Here is a 17768-nt window from a genome sequence, read left to right on the forward strand (position 1 = left end):
TGCAAGGAGCATGGCGCATGCTGCTACCGCCACCGTGCGCAGCGGTGCGGCAAAGGCCGCCGCCTGGGTGGCGACCAAGAGCAGCAGCGCCGCCCGCCGGACCCTGCCGCCGCCAAACTGCTTCCACGTCCGTAGCAGGTACGCAAGCGCCAGCAGCGACAGCCCCACGCCCCGCTCTCAGCGGCGCTCGGATAGCACCAGCTTGCGGTAGAGGCGTGTCACGAGGGGGGACCGGAAAATAAATGCAAGAGGTGCCATTTGGAGCGAGCCGGGACTCCGCGCCGCCACTGGCCTGCGTCTGCAGACGGCGGAGGCGGTGCGAGCCGCAGCGCCCCTCCCACTGCGGCACCCGCGATGCAGGTGTCGGTCCGCTAGCTGCAAATACCTACGCACCTGCTCTTGACAGGCGGGTTAGGGTTCGGGCTCAAGGACTGCAAGGCTGAGAAGGTTTAGCTTGCTGGGTTTAGACAGTGCTTCCAGAATCTGGATACTGAGCCGCTGGTGTGTTGCCAATCCGGATCCCATTTCTTGTTGACAACAACCCTGCGTCGCCGCTTCGCTGGCGGCGCCAGGTGGCGTGATGAAAACTACTTGCCTATCGCCCCACCTACCTGTGGGGCCATTAGAGGAGAGGTACACTGTCACTGGAATTGAAGGAAACATCGCCTCAGCTTCGTGCGGGCGCCAGGTCCTACCCACAGCACAACAATAGGCCGGTGGAGACCCCGCACCGCACTGCCAAAGCGCATCAAAAGCAGACCCGATGGCTGCGCCCGGTCTCCAGCCGCAGCCGGCCCGGCTCCCCCATTGTCAACAGGCAGCGACCGCCGACAACAGCTGGGCCAGGGGAGGTCACCCCGCCCACGCCTTCTCCTTTGCGTCCCCGGCTTCAATGGGATCACATGGCGCGCCCTTGCAGCCGCTGCAGCTGGCCGGCGGCGCGCAGGCAGCGGCGCCATCACCCTGTCACAGCACCGGCTGCAGCGGCACGCTGCCGCTGGCGCGCCAGCTGAGCCCCTGGTCTGGTGCCAGCCCGCAGGCGCAGGCGCTGGCAGCCACGCTGCAGTCGGCACAGAAGCAGCGGGTGAGGGTGGTGCACGCGTCGCTGGCTGCCCTCCTTGCTACGCCGCCGTTGCTGCCACTGGTGCATCGCAGGCTCAGCTTCCAAACAGAACAGCCATCGCGTTTTTACCATTCGCCCCTCGCCCCTGGCCTGTTTGACCTTGCCTGCTCCACTGCACCTCTGCAGGAGCTGGCAGAGAGCACACTCAGCAGCCTGCACGCCACCGCCGCCGCCAAGGGCCCGTCACCGCCGCCCGGCGGGGCATCCAGCGGCGGCAAGGAGAACGCGGCTGGCTTCCAGCGCGTGTCCCCCGGCCACTTTGTGCTGCAGCACCAGCACCCACAGCAGCAGTGGGGGCCCAGCGCCAGTGCCGTCCTCGCCGTGCCGGCCCGGGGGGCGGCGGCGCCGCTTGGAGAGGGATGCGGGCAGGCGGCTGGCGCAGCCGCATCCACGCCTGTGAGCCAGCAAGGCTCCCACGTCAGCTCTGTGCTGGTAGACCAGCTCAACTATGCGCTGCGGGCCCTGGGTGCGCCTGGAGAGTGCCGATAGGGATCCCGCCTGGGGGGTGGCGGCATGGGGCCCTTGCCTTGCTGCATGCACGGCGCTCTTGCTCGCTCGGGCCTGCTTGCGGCAATTGGCTGCTTCATCTGTCTGTTTACGCTGGGCACCGATGCAGGCCACACCCCCAGCCAGCTGCCCCCACAGGCGCAGCAGCAGCAGCAGCAGGAGACCCCCACCTCACAGCCCCAGCACTCGTACCAGCAGGGGCAGCACGCCACAGCAGCACCTGCCGCCCCTGCTGCCGCCGCGCCTGCTGCTGGTGCTACGCCCGGAAACCCCAGTGCCAGCGCCACCCAGGCATCCTCTGGCTGCACCGTGCCCGGCAGCGCTGCGCAGAGGCTGGCAGACCTTCAGCAGCGGCACTCTCAGCTGCTGGCAGACATTGACTCAGCTGAGCAGCGCCGACAGGAGGCGGAGGCAGCTGCGTCGCGCGCCGAGGGCGAGGCCGGCGCAGCGGAGCAGCGCCTTGCGGCAGCCCAGCAGCAGGAGCGGGAGCGGGAGGCTGCACTGGCTGCGCTGGCAGCCGAGGAGGCGGCCGTGCAGCGCCGGCTGGGGCTGCTGCAGCAGGGCGTGCGGGAGCAGGAGGAGGCGGAGGCGGCGGCGCGGCAGGCGGCGCAGCGTGCGCAGCAGGAGGCGGCCGCCGCCGAGCAGCAGCTGAGCGCGGTCAGGTGAGGGGCATCACGGGCAGGCTGCAGCCGGCGTACTGGGCCTGTGCACACACCCCCGCCTGCTGCCCTGCCATGCTCTTCGTCGGCCTGAAGACGCGGGACGCACTCCCGCATGGGATGCTGAGGCACGTGACCAAAGCCTGCCGCCACCCACGCCGTGTATGCTGCCCCAAACGCCATTGCTGGCGCAGGTCTCGCCTGGGCGCGGTCGGTGGCGAGCTGGGGGCCACCGAGGAGAGGCTGGCGGAGAAGGCAGAGCGGCTGCGCGCCTCTCTGCAGCAGGAGGTGACGGCGGCGCAGCAGCAGGCGCGTCCCGCGGCTCACCTGCCACTTGCACCATTCCTGCCTCTCGCGGAGACCCTTCCCACACACTGCCTGTTGCCACACAGACACACACAAACCCTTGCCGCATTCTCTGCCCCCTGTGGGCCAACCCCACCGCCAGCCGTGCCCTCCTGCCTGTGCAGGTGCAGCGCCAGCTCCAGGAGGCGCAGCTGCAGCTGGCGACCACAGCGGAGCGGCGGCACGAAGAGGAGCGAGGCACGGCGGCCGCAGCGCAGCAGCGCGAGCAGCAGGAGGAGCGCCTTCGCCAACTGGCCACCGACCTTGCGGCAGCTGAGGCGAAGCTGGGCATCGTGGGGGCTCAGGCCGCCGATGCCGAGACCGTGCTGACCAGCCGGCAGCGGCAGGTGGAGGCGGCTGGCGAGGAGCTGGCGGCGACGCAGGCAGAGGTGGAGGAGGCCATCCGGCGGCAGACGGAGCTGGGCCAGCAGCTGTCCGGCCTGGAGCAGCGGCTTGCCGGCCAGCGGCAGGAGCTGGCACATGTGGAGGCAGCGGCGGATGCCGCGGAGCAGCACCTGCACTCCACCGAAGCTCTGCTGGCGGCGGCGCAGGAGGCGCTCGCAGAGGCGACAGCGGCGGCGGAGCGGCAGCAGCGGCGGCAGGGCGAGGCGGCCGTGGCCGGTGCAGCGGCAGAGGAGCGCCTCGCTGCGCTGCAGCAGCAGGTGGAAGGCGCAGACTCGCTGCTGGCGGCGCTCCAGACTGACGCGGCCATGGCGGCGGCAGAGGCTGCCGCGCAGCGGGGTCAGGTCGAGCAGCTGACGGCGGCTGTCGTCGCCTCGCAGGAGAGGCTGCGGGAGTTGCAGGAAGGAGCTGCCGAGGCGGAGCAGCAGTACTCGGCCGCGACCCTGCAGCGCCAGCAGGCGGAGCAGGAGGCCGCCGCCTCGCAGCAGGCGGCCGAAGAGAGGTTGGCTGAGGTGCAGCGGCAGGCGGAGCAGGAGCTACAGCGCCTGGAGCAGTGGCAGGAAGAGTCGGCGGCAGCCGAGGGCCGCTTGGCCCAGCTGCGGCAGCAGCTGCCAGAGGCGGAGCAGGCTGCTGGGGAGGCGGCTGCCGCCTGCCGGGCCACACAGGCGCAGCTGACCGCCAGGCAGCAGCAGCTGGGCGAGACTGCCGCCGCGGTGAATGCCGGGCAGCAGCGGCTGGCGCAGCTGCAGCAGCAGGTGGAGGCGCTGGAGGCGGCGGTGTGTGAGGCCGCCGACAGGCAAGCGCTTCAGGAGCAGCTGGCTGCTGCCGAGGCGGAGGTGGGGCGCCAGCGGCAGCAGATGGATGCGCTGGGCGACAGCATGCAGCTTCAGCAGGAGCACGCAGAGCAGGCTCTGAGTGCGGCCCAGGAGCGGGCGCAGGTGAGGGGCCTGGCCTTGCCTGGGTGGCGCTGCCTGCACCTGGCTGCCGCCGCCTGCTGCCGCTTCCCGTTTCGCTGGCCCTGTTCTTGCTGCCCTTTCCACCAGCTTCTTTTGCATCGTGCCCTGCACCAGCCCATCTGCTTCTGTTCCCTTTGCCTCTTGCCCCTTGTTCCTGCCCTGCAGAGCCTCGAGCAGGAGCTGTCCACTGTCCAGGGAGAACTCCGCGGCTGCTACCGGCAGCTGGCGGTGGCGCAGCAGGCGGCGACCGCGGCAGCCAGCGAGGGCGCGCAGGACCGGCAGCGGCGGCAGGACGCCGAGCACCGCCTGGCGGCGGCGCAGCAGGAGGTGGAGAGGTGGGGCGGCCGCCTTTGCTGCTTGGATGACCTGGGGCCTGGATGCAGGGCCCCTAGCCATGCCCATGCATGCATGCCTGGTCTGCATGGCGCTGCCCACTCCTCCGGGCGCTGTGGTGATTGCAGGCTGCTGCACGAGCCCTCAAACAGTCTGGAGCTTCGCCTGCTGGAGGCAGAGGCAGCGGACCTCCGCTTCAAGCTGCAGGCCGCCGAGGCGGCTGCCACAGCGGAGCGGCAGCGCACTGCAGCGGCGGAGCGGGACGTCGGCGCGGCCCAGCGGGCGGCGGCGGCTGCCGAGGAACAGCTGTCAGCGGCTGTCGGCAGGTGGGCGGCATGCAGGGCATTCGCACGGCCTCGCGCCGTGTGGGGCTCCGCCAGCCGCCTGGCCCTTAGCAGCTGCGGGTTTGGCACTGCAGAACACAATGGCCGGGCCCGTGATGTCGCTTGCCATGGTCTGAGAGCAGCACCGCTTTGCCCTCCATTGCTCATCCGTGCAGGGTGGAGGCGCTGCTGAGTCAGCAGGATCTGGCGGCCGCTGAGCTAGCATCTGTCAAGGCCGACCGCTCCCGCCTCCACATCTCTGTGTCAGGTGTGGGAGCAGCAGGGAGCTCAGCCGGGCTGGCGGTCTGCAGCGCATCGGCGTGGTTGCACATCCCTCTCGTGAGCGCATTGCCTGCCTTCTGGCCTCCCCGCTGCTGCAGAGTTGAAGCAGCAGGCACAGCAGCTGCGGCGCATGCTGCAGCAGGTTCAGGGGGAGAAGGAGGCGGCGCAGGGTGAGCCCACGGTGCCCAGCAGCTGCGGATTTCACAGCCCCTGTGCCCATTCCCTCTCTGCATCAGTCTGCAGCCTGGTGCTGCTTCTCACTTACCGCTGCTGGCGGCCACCTGACCCCCTGCTTCAGGCTTTGCCAGCGCACTGGAGATGCAGCTGGAGGCCCTCCAGGACCGGCTGCATATTGCTGAGATGCAGCGCCTGCCGGCCCCTGCCGCCATCCAGCCCGCCTCGCCGCCGGCGCCAGCCCTGGCAGGCGCTGCTGCTGCCGACGAGGAGCTGGAGCTGCTGCGGCAACAGCTGGCGCAGGCGCAGCAGCAGAACAGCACGCTGCGGGCCACTGCGGCGCGGCTGGGCAATGCACTCGCGGCCGTGATGCAGCGTTCGGTGGGCGGGGGCAGCGGCGGAGCCCGGGGCGTGCCGGATGGGGCTGCGGCGGCATCCGCAGTGCTGGCGCAGCTGTCGGCTGTAGAGAACATTCTCTCAGGGATGCGCTAATTGTGGGGGAGGCCTGCCCCTTGTTGCTTGGCACCCCACAGTGAAAGGCCTCGCTCCACTCCGCTGATGCCGAGCGGGAGGTGGCGGATGGAAAGGGCGGCCGACCATGCGATATAACCGCAGCTCTGTGCGCCTTCCGCAAGTGTCAACACTTTTTTCAATGCTGCCATCGCGTTGCTAATGACCTGCAGCACCAGCCTGAATGCTCGCCCGAGTGACACGCCAGGTGTGAGCGTTTGCGGGCGCGGGACCTGCTGCACTGAGATGCGAGTTGATCAGAGAGCTTATGTTGCATCGCTGCGCGCCTTCCCGTGTTGCAGGCGCCGGCCTGGTTGCCCGCGCTCAGGGCGGCAGCAGCAGGCTTCAGCACTGGCCAGGTGAGCAGAGGGCGATGCCAGGGAGTTGTATCGTTTCTCCGGTTGGCCGTTCAGCCTGGCCGCCCACCACCGCCGCCACTGCCGCCACCGCCCACGCAGGCGCCCTTGGCTGCTGCTGCCGCCCTCCCATGTGCCGCCACTGATGGCCAAAGCAGCCTCACCATTCCCCAGCATGCCGACTTGAGCATGAATGCCACCAGCGTCGAGGTGCGCTGCTTCATCCTCCGGTGAACCACCGACTTGCCCAGAGGCTGCTGCTTGCTGCTGCCGCCTACACAGTTACTGCAGCAGATGCCAAAACCTGTCATTCTGTTGCTGCGCAGGCAGCAGCCCCGGCCAAGCCGCGCCCCAGCAGCAGGTCGCCCTGCCCACCCAGGCAGCGGCGGCCGCTGTGGGCGCCGCGGCAGGCTGCTGCCGCGCTGGACGGCGCGCGGCCGGCGGACGACGACCGGCTGCTGAGCGCGCTGTCGTTCGCCGCCAGCATCCGGGAAGCAACCAGACTGCTGCTGGAGAACAGGGCAGCCGTGGCCAGCCACCACCTGCTGCGTGCAGTGGCCCGCATGGGCCACCTGCAGCGCTGGGCGGGCCACGCCCCGCCGGCGCCTGCCAACCGCGAGGCCTTTGCCGGCGCGCTGGAGGTGGCGTTCGAGATGCTGGCCAGCGAGGGGCGCCAGCTGTCCGGGGCAGACAGCCGGGCGGCGCTGGAGGCGTCTGCCTGGATGCAGGTGCCGCCCACCCCGCAGCAGCAGGCGGCCCTAGAGGCGGCGCTGGTGGCAGGAGCCAGCGATTGGGATACCATTCGGAGCGTCCACGACTATGAAGCGGTACTGGCCAGCTACCTGCGGCTGGGCCTGCGCCCAGGCAACGAGCTGGCAGCACTGCTGGAGCCAAGCTGCCTGCCTGGCGGCGATGAGGCAAGTCTCCCGCGCTTTGGCCGCAGGCTCGGCGCCCGGCTGCCACCGCCCGGCAGCTGCCGCTGGCGCCGCGTCCGGTGCCTGCGCCCCCTTGCTTCCCAGCCCACAGCCTTCTGCGCTTGTGCTTGGCGGCCCTCCGCGCAGGTCGCTGCTGCCGACGCGGAGGCTGAGCGGGGGGGGGAGGCAGGCGTGCCACACGAGCAGCACGGGGAGCAGCAGCAGCAGCAGCACGAGCAGCAGCTGCAGCAGCAGCAGCAGCAGGAGCAGCAGCAGCAGGAGCAGGCGCAGCAGCAGCAGCAGTGGATGGAGCAGGGGCGTGGCGAGCGGGGCGGAGGGGTGCGCCTGCTGGAGCCTCGTGGGCTGACGACAGAGCTGAGGCGGGCCTCCAACTTCCCGCGCCTGCTGCGCCTGCTGGTGCTGCACGACGGCAGGCTGGATCACATCCACTGCCTGACCGCCCTGGCCTCCATGGTGCGGCTGCGGGGCGGGGTGGAAACGTCCAGCCTGCTGGCGCTCACCCGCCAGCAGTGCTTCCACCGCGTGTGCGACCGCGCGCTGGCGGGGCTGCACAGCGTTCGCAGCGTGGCCAGCCAGCTGCTGGCCGCCGCCCAGCTGCTCAGCCTGCCCGCCGGCATGGGCGTGCCGCTGGGCGCGGCGCAGCAGGCGGCGGTGGAGGCCGTCGTGGCGCGCGGCCTGCGCACGCCCCACGCCGGCATCGGCCCCGTGCTAAAGCTGGCCCGGGTGTGCGGCCCCGGCGGCGTCGACCTGCTGCCCGGCAGCCCCGTGCCGGCCGCGCTGCTGCACGCTGCGGAGCGGGTGCTGCCGCAGGTCACCCGCTGCCAATTCCTGGCCGACATGCTGGCGGCCTGGCGCCACCGCGGCTGGCCCGCCTCAAGGGCGCTCGTAGAGGCCGCGCAGGCGGGGGCGCTGGCGGTGCTGCGCGCGCCGACGCCGCCACCGCCTTGCGAGCTGCTGCCTCTGCTGGAGGCCTTCACCGAATGGGGCTGGCTGCCCGGCGGCGAGCTTGCGGCGGAGCTGCGCCAGGCGGTGCTGCTGTGCCTGCCGACGCTCGACGCCGCCTGGGTGTCCTCCGCGCTGTCGTGCTGCCGCAAGCTGGGGCTGCTGCCGGATGAGCGGCTGCAGTGGGCCTTTGTGGCTGCCGCGCAGGCAGTGCTGCCCGGCCTCGGCCCGGAGCCAGCACTGGCTCTGCTGGCCAGGCTGCTGATGCCGCTGGAGCAGCAGGTGGGGGAGGCGGGTCATGGGGGGGGTCTGTGTATGTGCTGAGGCGTGGGGCTGTGTTTGTGAGGAGTGTGGCGAGGTTTTCCTGGCGGGATGCCCTGTGCACCGGCCCCGCGCGCGGGATCCCTGCAGCAATGGTGTCGAGGCATTTGCGCCGTAGCCATGAGATGCGTGTGGTCGGTGTGTGTTGCCCTCTGCCATTGCAGGGCTGGCAGCTCGGCACGGCACCGCCCGCGGAGCAGGAGGCCATGCGGTTGCTGCTGCTCCAGCTTGGGCAGCCGCTGGCCGGACTGCAGGGGCTCAGGGTGCCGCCCAAGGTGGGCTGCCGCCGGCATGCGCTCGACCCTGATGGCCCGGCTTGTGTATGCCAGTGTGCTGGTGGCCTCTCACGCTCTCTAGTGTGCCTGGCGCCTGTGGCATGCTGCGGGGTCAAGTGCCGGGGCCCTCTCGGGCAACAGCCTCATGTCCTGCTGGCCGTGTCTGCCGTGCCCGCTCCCCTCCCTGGTGCAGGAGGTGCGCAGCCTGCTGGGCTCCGTGGCACACTGCCTGCACCTGCTGGCAGCGGTCGGCGCGCGACTACCAGAGCCGGAGCTGCAGGCTGCCTGCGCTTTCCTGCGGCTGCACCAGCGGCAGCTGTCCTACAAGCAGGTGCAGAGCCTGCGGTACGCTTTCGATGCCTGGCAGTACGAGGGGCACGGCCTGAAGGACCGCCTGGATCGCCCGCGTTGGCAGCCGCTGGCCATCAATGCTGGGTCTGCCGATGATGCGGCGGAGATGGTGATGCAGCAGTGACGGAAAGGGACCCCTCAAGCCCCTTTGCTAAGCACGCCAGCTCCTGTCCTGGCCACTCTGGCCGATGTGGGTCCCTTTATGTTCTCAGTTGCTCTCACAGATGACCTACTGTGTCGCGACAGCCATCAGAAGGTGTGAAGCAGTGCAAGCAGCTCACTCTGGCGACAGCAGTACCTTCACTCTGCCGACAGCAGTACCGCATCTGTCAGTATCATCTTCTTGTAGGCTCGGAACTGCACCGGCAGGATGCTGGCGCCGCCGCCTGGCTCTGCCACGCCGCCAGCCTCGCCGTCGCCTGGCTGCTCGCCGGCCGCCGCCTGCTGCAGCAGCATCTGCGCCAGAGCCGCGCCAGAGCCTGCCGCCGCACCAGCATCCAGCAGAGGCGCCTCGCTGCTGCCGCCGTTGCTGCTGCTGCCGCCTGGTGCAGCCGCGGCTGTCCCACTGTCCGCAGCATGGCCAGCTGCTTTGCCAAGGCCCTCGCCAAGCATGCTGCCGTGCTGCCGCTCGAATGCTTCCACAGCGGCAGCATAGTGCTGCTGCGCCGCGCCCCAGCAATGCTGCTGGTCCCCCGCCTGCTGCTCCCAGTCTGCCAGCCGCCGGAGGTCTTGAAGCAGAGGGGTGGGCATCCCCCGCAGCAGCTCCCGGCAGCGCAGCCCCACCGCTATCCGCATGTGCTGCTGCCAGCCGGACCCCAGGTCGGCCACCCCGCCGCCGCCGCCGGCCTCCTGCCGCGCCGGCTGGCCCGCCGCCGCCGCGGATTCGTACAGCGTGCGGTAGGCTGCCAGCAGCCGGCCATCCACCATGCCGCCGGCTACGGGCAAGGGGAGAAGCCAGCAAGTGCCAGCTGATCGAGCGGCAGCAGGCAGCGTTCACAACCCCAGACAACGCATGCAGGGTGCGCTGCCCAGGCCCCTCCCTCGGCCTCACCTGACAGCTTGACCCTGGACAGCTGCGCGCGGATCACATCTGCCTCTGCCTCCGGCACCGATGCCAGCACAGCCTCTGCAGCCGTGGCTGAGCTGTCCTGCTGCTCGGCGGCGTCGTAGGCAGCAGAGATGACCAGCTGCAGGTGCTGCGGCGGCATGGCGCCGGTGGGCAGGAAGGCATCCAGCCACCAGTCCACGCCGGCCTCTACGTCTGCATGGACAGCACGGGCGAGACAATGCAGCATGATGTTAGGGCATGGGTCATACTGCAGTAAACACATCTCTGGTGGTCTTGGGAAAGGCACGATTCACCACGGGGGCGGGGAGGCATGCAGTCGGAAAACACACATGCAAAGCAGAGGCAGGAGCCGTGCAGAGCAGAGAGCGGCAGGGCAGGTGGAAACAGCCGACCTGGGAACAGCGCCACGTCGTCGTGAGGGTTGCGGGGAGGCAGAAATCCGTAATGCAGGAAGAAGCTGTCGTTGTTGCGCTCGCCTGCAGCGGTACAGCGGTACGGTGCCGTGGCAAGGCAGGAAAGAAGCAGAAGCGGGTGTGGGCATGAGTGTGGACGAGGAGCGGCCGGCATGAGTGCGTGGGCGAGCTAGTTGGGTTGAAGATTGGGGGAGGGGCTGGAGGGCACTGAGGGTGAGGGCATGCCGCGGCAGAAGACAGGAGGCCCACCGTACGACAGCAGCAGCTCCTCTCCGGCGGGGATGTCCCGTGTGGCGCTCACCACCATCTCCCACTCCCCCTCAGCGCTGGCCGGCGCCTTGAGGTCCCACCTGCAGCCACCGGCTCAGGTGCGGCGAGCCAGCCGGTGCGCTTGGGAGCCTGCAGGTGGTCTGCAGGAGGCTGAGGAGGGCCTGCGGCGTGCCTCCAGGACACGCAGCAGGATTGGCGGCGCCGCTGGCTGAGAAGCGCCGCGTGCCGGCGGCCCCTGCAGGCTCCTGCCTGCCTGCGGCCTCACCTGACATTGTCGCAGGCCTGCACGCTGGGGTCGGCAGCCCCGGGAGGGCTGGTCAGGCAGTCCCCCCCATGGTTGAGCATGTCCACAAGCGGCACCAGCATCCTCACGCCCACGCCGCCCGCGCTGCTGCGCCCGGGGGCGCCAAAGGTGCGTGAATGCACCACCTGGGAGGGGGAGCAGCAGCGGCGCCGGCAGCAGCACAAGCGTGAGCAGCGGCAGAGTGCCGGGGGGTGGGCGCCACAGCAGGCCCAGGGGATCCTCCAGCAAGCTTAGCAAGCGAGCAGCGAGCCGAGCCTGCGTGGGCAGCGGCAGCAAGCGCCCGCAGCAGCGCTCACCGACAGCGCCCAGTCCCACTGCTCCCGGCTGAAGCCGCCGCCCTGCTGGCAGGCCGACATCGCCAGCCAGCTGGCATGGTCCAGCTCGCGCCGCATGGGCTCGTACTGCAGGTACCGCAGAGTAGCATACTGGTACCGCACTGTTTGCTGTGGTACAAAAAGGTATCGCCAAAATGTGATGGTATAGCAAGCGGCTTTTTGGGTGCCCAGCCAGCGCTGCGAGGCAGGCCACACCAATCACATCCAACATAGTTGCTGAAACAAGCGCGGCTCCCACCTCGATCGCCTCCACATCCTCCCAGCTGAAGGTGGTCAGCGGCGAGGGCACGGTCCGGGGCAGCACCTGCAGCCAGCCAGCCCGCCAGGCCTGCGCTCACAGCCAGCCCCTGCATCGCCCGGGCAGCCCCTGGAACGCTGCGGGAAACATGCACAGCAGGGGTGCCCCCCTTCCCCCTTTCCTCCCCGATGCCTACGTTGAGGTACGGCTGCCAGGGGCAGGCGTCCCCCTGCTGCACCATGACCAGCAGCAGCCCAGCCAGCCGCACGCTCCAGGGCTGCGCATCCGCGTCAACCTCCTGCTCCTCGTCCCCCTCATCACCCTCGCCCCCCTGGTGGTCCGTGATCGCCATCCGCGTGCCCAGCCGCAGGACGGCCTCCCCCGCTGCAACAATTGAGGGAGGGTGGAAGAGACAGCATGGGCGAATTGGTTGCGCAGGCCGCCGGATGGGAGGCATCAGCCCTGCAGGCTAGCTCCTGGTGTTGTTGACCATAGGCGATGCGCAAGCCAGCGTGCCCACCTGCAATAGGCTGCAGGCTGACCACGCCTCGCTCGCCGCCCTCCCCTTCGTACAGCGCCACCTTGCTGTCGGCGGCGCCCACGCCCTCCACGCCTGCAGGTGTTTACAAGCAGAACGTGGGCGGCGGGCGGGCGGGCAGCGTGAGCGCTTACTGCTGGACGACACCCGATGCCTCGTGATATCGCATGGAAAGCAGGGCGCTGCAGTGCTGCTTCCACCCACCATTGGCCAGGGCCCAGCGGAGGAACGCCTGCAGCGCAGTGGTCGCCTGCTCTTGCGCCGCCGGCTGCGCTGCCGCCGCTGTTGATGTTGTCGGAGCCCGCTTGCAGCGCCTATCTGGCGTTCTGCTGCTTCTACGAGCATCTGGCAGCCTACTGCAGCCCAAATTAGCACGGGCTGGCGAAGGGAGGGCAGCCGAGCGCCGGGGCCTGGCCACCGCAGGGGAGCTTGGGAAGAACGTGGATGTTCGCATCGATCCCCACCAAGACAATTCAGGGGTGCCAGCCCGGCTGCAAGCGCAAGCCAGCACAGCCCGAGACGATGACGGCGAGGAGGCCCCCGAGTGTTGAGCCACCAGGCAATTCCAAACTCTTTTGACGTTCTCGTGGAATGCATCGATCGAGCAGGCTCGATGACGCCAGGCTGACTGGTTCTGACTGGGCAGGCGAAACCCTCTTGCTGCCAGCAGTGCTCGTCATTTCTCCCGCGCTGGTTATCACACTGCTGCGCTGCGGGCGCATGCCTATGTTGTTAAGCAGCAGCAGAGTTTGTGGCAGGACCCCCGCGTGACAGAGCTCTCCCAAGCAAATGCAGCTCCTGTGGCATTTCGGTGCCGTTGTAGCGGCTGCAGTGGTGGTCGTATGGCTCTACGGTCTGAACTTGCGGCACAGATGGCGCACCCGCCACCTTCCTGGCCCCCGCCCCGCCTGGCTCGTTGGTGCGTCTGTGCCGCCACCCGTCTCTGCCGCCATGTTGGTTTGCAGGCAGCAGCCAGCCAAGGCAGATCCTGGTGCCCCCTTTTCGTTTGGTTTGTTCTAAACAAAAATTATGTTTGTGCACAGAACAGACTTGAGGTGCGCGTGCCTATCTCCAACCCACCGCTCGCTGCTGCCGCCACTCCTCCTGCAGGCAATGTGATGCAGATGGGCCCACAAGGCAAGATTCACGAGGCGCTGCAGAAGTGGGCGGCCGAGTACGGCTCCGTGTTCAAGTACTTCCTGGGCAGGCGGCCCTGCATCGTGATCACTGGTGAGGCGCCCGGGGCCGCCCGCTGCGGGCTGCTGCCGAGGCCAGGCGCCAGTGCACGGCTGTGTCGCCCGCGCGCACCACCCCTGCTGGTACCGGACCCGCTGCTCGCTGCAGACCCGGACCTGGTGCGGCAAATCTGCGTCAAGCGCTTCATTGACTACCACGACCGCAGCCTGGTGAGCCCGCCGCGGAGCACCTGCGGGGGCCTGGCTGTCTCGCTGGCGCCCCATGCAGCCGCCCGGCGTGCCGATCGCCCTGTGAGGCGGCAAGTGGCGACCCTTGCAGCGGGCTGGCAAGCGGGCTGAGCAGTTAATTGAACAGTTGCGCTGAGAGTGAACCCGTCTGCTGTGCGCCTCCACCCCGCAGCCTGCCCTGGAGATGGGCGCCGCCTGCGACAACCACTTTCAGAACAGCGGCATCCTGTTTGCCAGGTGGGCGCAGCGGTGGCTGCTGCTGCCCGCTCCCCGGGCCCCCGCCGCAGCGCAGCTTCCATACCTGTGCGTGCCTGCCCTACCCGCCCTCGCCGCCGCTGCTGGCCCGCAGGGGAAAGTATTGGCTGGGCATCCGCACCGCATGCGAGCCTCTGTTCCACAGCGCAGCGCTCGCCAGCTACGCGCCGATGATGAATCAGGCGATTGACGAGCTGTTGGGCAAGATGCAGGCGGCAGCGGTCAGCGGAGAAGGTGGGTGAGGCGTAGCCCGCTGGCGGTGGGCCGCACCACCAGCTGTTCAGGGCTGGCTTGTCCCCGTGCAATTTTCTTCACGCCTCCTCTCCCTCCCACATGCCCAGCAGGCATCTGCGTCAGCGAGCTCCTGAAAGCCATGAGCATGGATGTGATCGGCACCTCAGCATTTGGGTGGGCTCTGCTCCCTGCTGCCGGCTGCACTCGCCGCCATGCTGCACGCTTCTCTCAGCCAAAGTGTCGGGACGGCGCTGTTGAGGCTGGACCCTGCCCCACGCCTTCCTGCATGCAGTGTGGAGTTTGGGGCGCAGAAGGAGGGCAGCGGCAGCACGCTGGTCAAGGCGGCAGAGGCGATGTTCACTCCCATGGGAGGCCTGCCCTTTTGGGCCGCCATCCTGTCATTTGCAGTGCCAGACCTGAGGTGCGCTGCCCATCTGTACTGCCTGTCGTCCTGCATGCTGGGCGTACTGCACGTTGCCGCCACGGTACACGTAAAATGTCTACCGTATCGGACCAAGGTTGTACGCATCCGTACTGCCTGCAGGCGTGTGTGGTACCGCCTGGCCCTGCTGCTCAACCCAAAAATGATCAACCAGACAGTTGCAGGTGGGCTGCCTGGCACCATGTTTGCGCTGGCCTTGGGGGTTGCGTGGCTGCCAAATGGACACACACCTGCCTCCTGCTCCTCTGCTCTTGTGATCCACCTGCAGACCGCCGTTACCTGTGGGGGGCATCACAAGCGCTGCTGGACAGCGCCCGCAAGCAGGCAACCGAAGCAGGGGCGACGGCAGGAGGGCAGGGCCCGGCTGCGGCCAACGGGCTGCGGAGCAGCGGGGAGGAGGGAGCCAAGGTGGCGGTGGAGTCTGTCGCTTTCCAGCAGGCGTACAAGACATATGTGGCTCAGGTGCCGCCTGAGACCAGCGTCGTCAGCAGACTCAAGTGAGGCCGGGGCAGCCTATCCAGCACCTGCGGTCCATCCTGCTTGTCATCCCTGATGGCCCGCTGGTGTTGATGCATGTGCGCACCATGGCGCGCCCTCCACACGCGCCTCGCTTGCCTCGCAGGGATGCGGTGAACAAGCAGACGGGCAAGCAGCTCTCTGATCTGGACATCTGCGCTCAGGTGGGCAGCCAACCGGGCAGGCAGCCTGCTAAGGCGCAGCACAAGCTCAGCTGCCCCGACCAGCCCTTGTGCTGCTGCATTTCCTTCTAGTCAACTGCGCCGCTGCAAGGTGGTCTTCATGCCACTACAGTAGTTGTGTGCATGGCCTCCGCGCGCTGCAGCTCTTTACCTTCCTGCTGGCTGGCTACGAAACCACCAGCCTGGCGCTGTCGTACGCGCTGTATCTGCTGGCGCAGCACCCCGAGCACCAGCGGCGCATCCAGCAGGCAAGCGGTGCACGGGGCCCTGCTGTCCCCTATCTTCATGCGGCTCGATTGCCTAGCTTACACAGCAGGAGGAAGAGGAGACAGTGTGCTGCTTGTACTGCCTTGACTAGAATCGTACCGCGGCCCCGCCACGCCCTGTGTAGGAGGTGGATGCCTTGGGGCAGCGTGAGCTGGTTTATGAAGACCTGGCAAAGTTGCCGTATACAGGTCTGCCATGCCGCCAGCTGCCGCCACTCCCGCCGTATGTTTGCCACAGCAGCCCGCACCAGGGCGTGTTCCTGCTGCTGCGACACCTCCATGCCTGCAAGTCATGCTCACAACTCCTGATGCTCCTTGTGGCGCAGAGGCGGCGTTCCAAGAGTCTATGCGCCTCTACCCGCCAGTCTCTTCCCTGATCGCCCTGGTGAGCTCGCGTGTGGGCAGGGACTTCAGCCCTGCAAGCTGCTGATGCTGGGCTGGCTGGTACTGAGCCAACCTGCTTCTTTGAACGCTGTGGCTTGCCCCAGGTGCGGGAGGCCGGGCATGGAGGCGTAGACCTGGACCTCACTGGCGGCAGCCGCAGGAGCCTGGCCACGCCAGCAGCGGGGCCCACCAGCGTGTTCATTCCAGGCGAGCTGCTGCCGCTGGGTTGCAGCGGTACAGCGCCGCCTGCGTGCATTTGATGTGTGAGTGAGTGCTGCTGCTGCGGCAGGCGGGGGACGCCATCCTCAACAGCTGGTTGGGCGCTTTCCACCCTGCCCCTGCAGACAACTGCCGTGTCATGTTCAACATTTGGACGCTGCACAGGGACCCTCGTTATTGGGAAGCTCCGGAAGAGTTCAGGTCATATAAGCTGCGTGGGGATGTGCAGGCCAGCAGCTGGCCCAGGTGCTAGATACGGCGCCCGATCATAACCGACTCCCACCTGCCACCCGCTGCCTCCAGGCCCGCACGCTTCCTGCCAGACGAGGCGGCCAGCCACCACCCGGGAGCGTACTTCCCCTTTGGCCTGGGGCCCCGCAGATGTGTGGGCTGGCGGTGGGTTGCAGCATCCGCTCATGCAGTCTTCCCCGCTCCGCTGCCCGCTGCCACACGGTGCCCGACCAACTTCCTGCCTCTCTGTGGTGACACTGCACCGCCGCTCTGCACCCTACCATCTCGGTGACAGCTCCCTGCCCCTGCTCTTCTGCGCCTCGCTCGCCGCGCAGGTTTGCGCTGGAGGAGGGCGTGCTGTGCCTGGCCCGCATCTTCCAGCGCTTTGAGCTGCGCCTGGACGCCGAGCGCCACACCGGCCCGCTCGACCTGCGCAGCAGTGAGTGTGAAATCTGCCGGCGCCTGCCGATCGGCCATAGCAGGATGAGGAGCCGTTGCTCGCCTGCACTGCTAGCCATGACGCACAGTCCGAGACTGAAGTTGGCTGCTGTGGCTTGGGTGCAGGTGTGACGCTGGCGCCGCCCAAAGGCATCTGGCTGAAGGTACACGGCCGGGAGGCGTAGCATGTGATCTATCACCAGCCAGGCACAGCGTCCAAGCATCCTCCAGCAAGCCATAGAGTCACGAGCGACCTCTGTTTAGCGTCCCCTCGCTTTGCCGTAACTTCACCCCTTTTGCTGCGCTGCCGCCTGGCGCCGCCACCCCTGTCGCCACTGCCGTCGCCGCTGCCACGCATTGCCTCACAGTAGCTGGGTGTGTCAATGCAACCGTCGATTGACAGTAAATGAGTCGATCGATGAAGTGGAGTGATTTCTGTACCTTTCTGTACGTGTGAGCGGTCCAAGGAAAGTTTCAATATGGAGGCAGGCGATGTCTACAGGCGCTCACTTCCATCCAATCTGTTCGTCATGGCAGTGAACAGATCCCCTCGCACCATCATGCGGCACGCCCTGGCCTTCTGGCTGCCACTCGTAGCCCTGCTCACGGGAATGCTCCTCGGAGCGGGCATCAAGGATCGGTGAGCCTTCCAGCGCTGTCTGGCAGAAGCAGGGGCGCTGGGGAACGCCACTTACGTGCTGCGGGCCTTGCAGGCTTGGCGGGATGCCGGCGGCGGCAGTGACGGGGCGGCGGCACCTGCGGCCGACACTGCAGCCTTGGATGGGCGCCTTGGATGAAGCAGGTCGGCTTGGACATGCTCTGTGGCCACGCTTGAAGATCACCTCTCCTATTAGCCAATTGCACCAGCCAACATCCCGTGAGAGTGTCCCCCCCGGCCCGCGACTGCAGGCCAAGACGCAGCAGCCGCCCCTGGCGTGAACCCCGCGCCCAGCCTCGCGGCATTCGAGCGGCTACAGGTAGGCCGGCAGGCCTGGCAGGGAAAGCAGGCCACGTGAGCCAACGCCTCTCCATCAACTCATCTACATACGACACCACCTGCAACAGCCCCTGCACCACACCCCCTTTTGTTAACCGCAGGCCACCCCGGCGCTCGTGAGCCAGGAGGCAGCTTCCTTTGCCGCCGAGTTCCAGGCGGCGCCCTGGCTGCTGCCGCCGCGCACGCCTGCGCTGCCCTGGGCGGGGGTGCACGGCTTTG

General features: G+C 68.1%; 2 protein-coding genes across 2 annotated transcripts; both read left to right on the forward strand.

Annotated features, from left to right (window-relative positions):
• Window positions 1-10: 10 nt before the first annotated feature.
• Window positions 11-8918, forward strand: CHLNCDRAFT_134403 (hypothetical protein; the record flags this gene model as incomplete). The annotated part of the gene is made up of 17 exons (XM_005847236.1): window positions 11-138; window positions 973-1084; window positions 1250-1589; window positions 1740-2292; window positions 2484-2577; window positions 2760-3974; window positions 4158-4327; window positions 4454-4651; window positions 4825-4916; window positions 5029-5100; window positions 5229-5566; window positions 5917-5973; window positions 6073-6180; window positions 6297-6959; window positions 7032-8129; window positions 8333-8443; window positions 8637-8918. The coding sequence occupies 17 exons, from the start codon at window positions 11-13 to the stop codon at window positions 8916-8918; spliced, it is 5631 nt and encodes a 1876-aa protein (XP_005847298.1).
• Window positions 8919-13079: 4161 nt separating this feature from the next.
• On the forward strand, window positions 13080-16737 carry CHLNCDRAFT_134405 (hypothetical protein; the record flags this gene model as incomplete). Its single annotated transcript, XM_005847237.1, has 17 exons — window positions 13080-13191; window positions 13306-13367; window positions 13558-13622; window positions 13735-13874; window positions 13985-14048; window positions 14167-14295; window positions 14419-14480; window positions 14585-14813; window positions 14939-14996; window positions 15158-15286; window positions 15406-15469; window positions 15607-15665; window positions 15769-15898; window positions 16009-16084; window positions 16187-16279; window positions 16450-16553; window positions 16679-16737. 17 exons carry the CDS (start codon window positions 13080-13082, stop codon window positions 16735-16737), a joined length of 1635 nt encoding a protein of 544 aa, XP_005847299.1.
• Between the last annotated feature and the right edge of the window lie 1031 nt (window positions 16738-17768).

The sequence above is a fragment of the Chlorella variabilis genome (assembly GCF_000147415.1).
Source record: "Chlorella variabilis unplaced genomic scaffold CHLNCscaffold_11, whole genome shotgun sequence".
In the NCBI taxonomy this organism is placed as follows: Eukaryota; Viridiplantae; Chlorophyta; class Trebouxiophyceae; order Chlorellales; family Chlorellaceae; genus Chlorella; species Chlorella variabilis.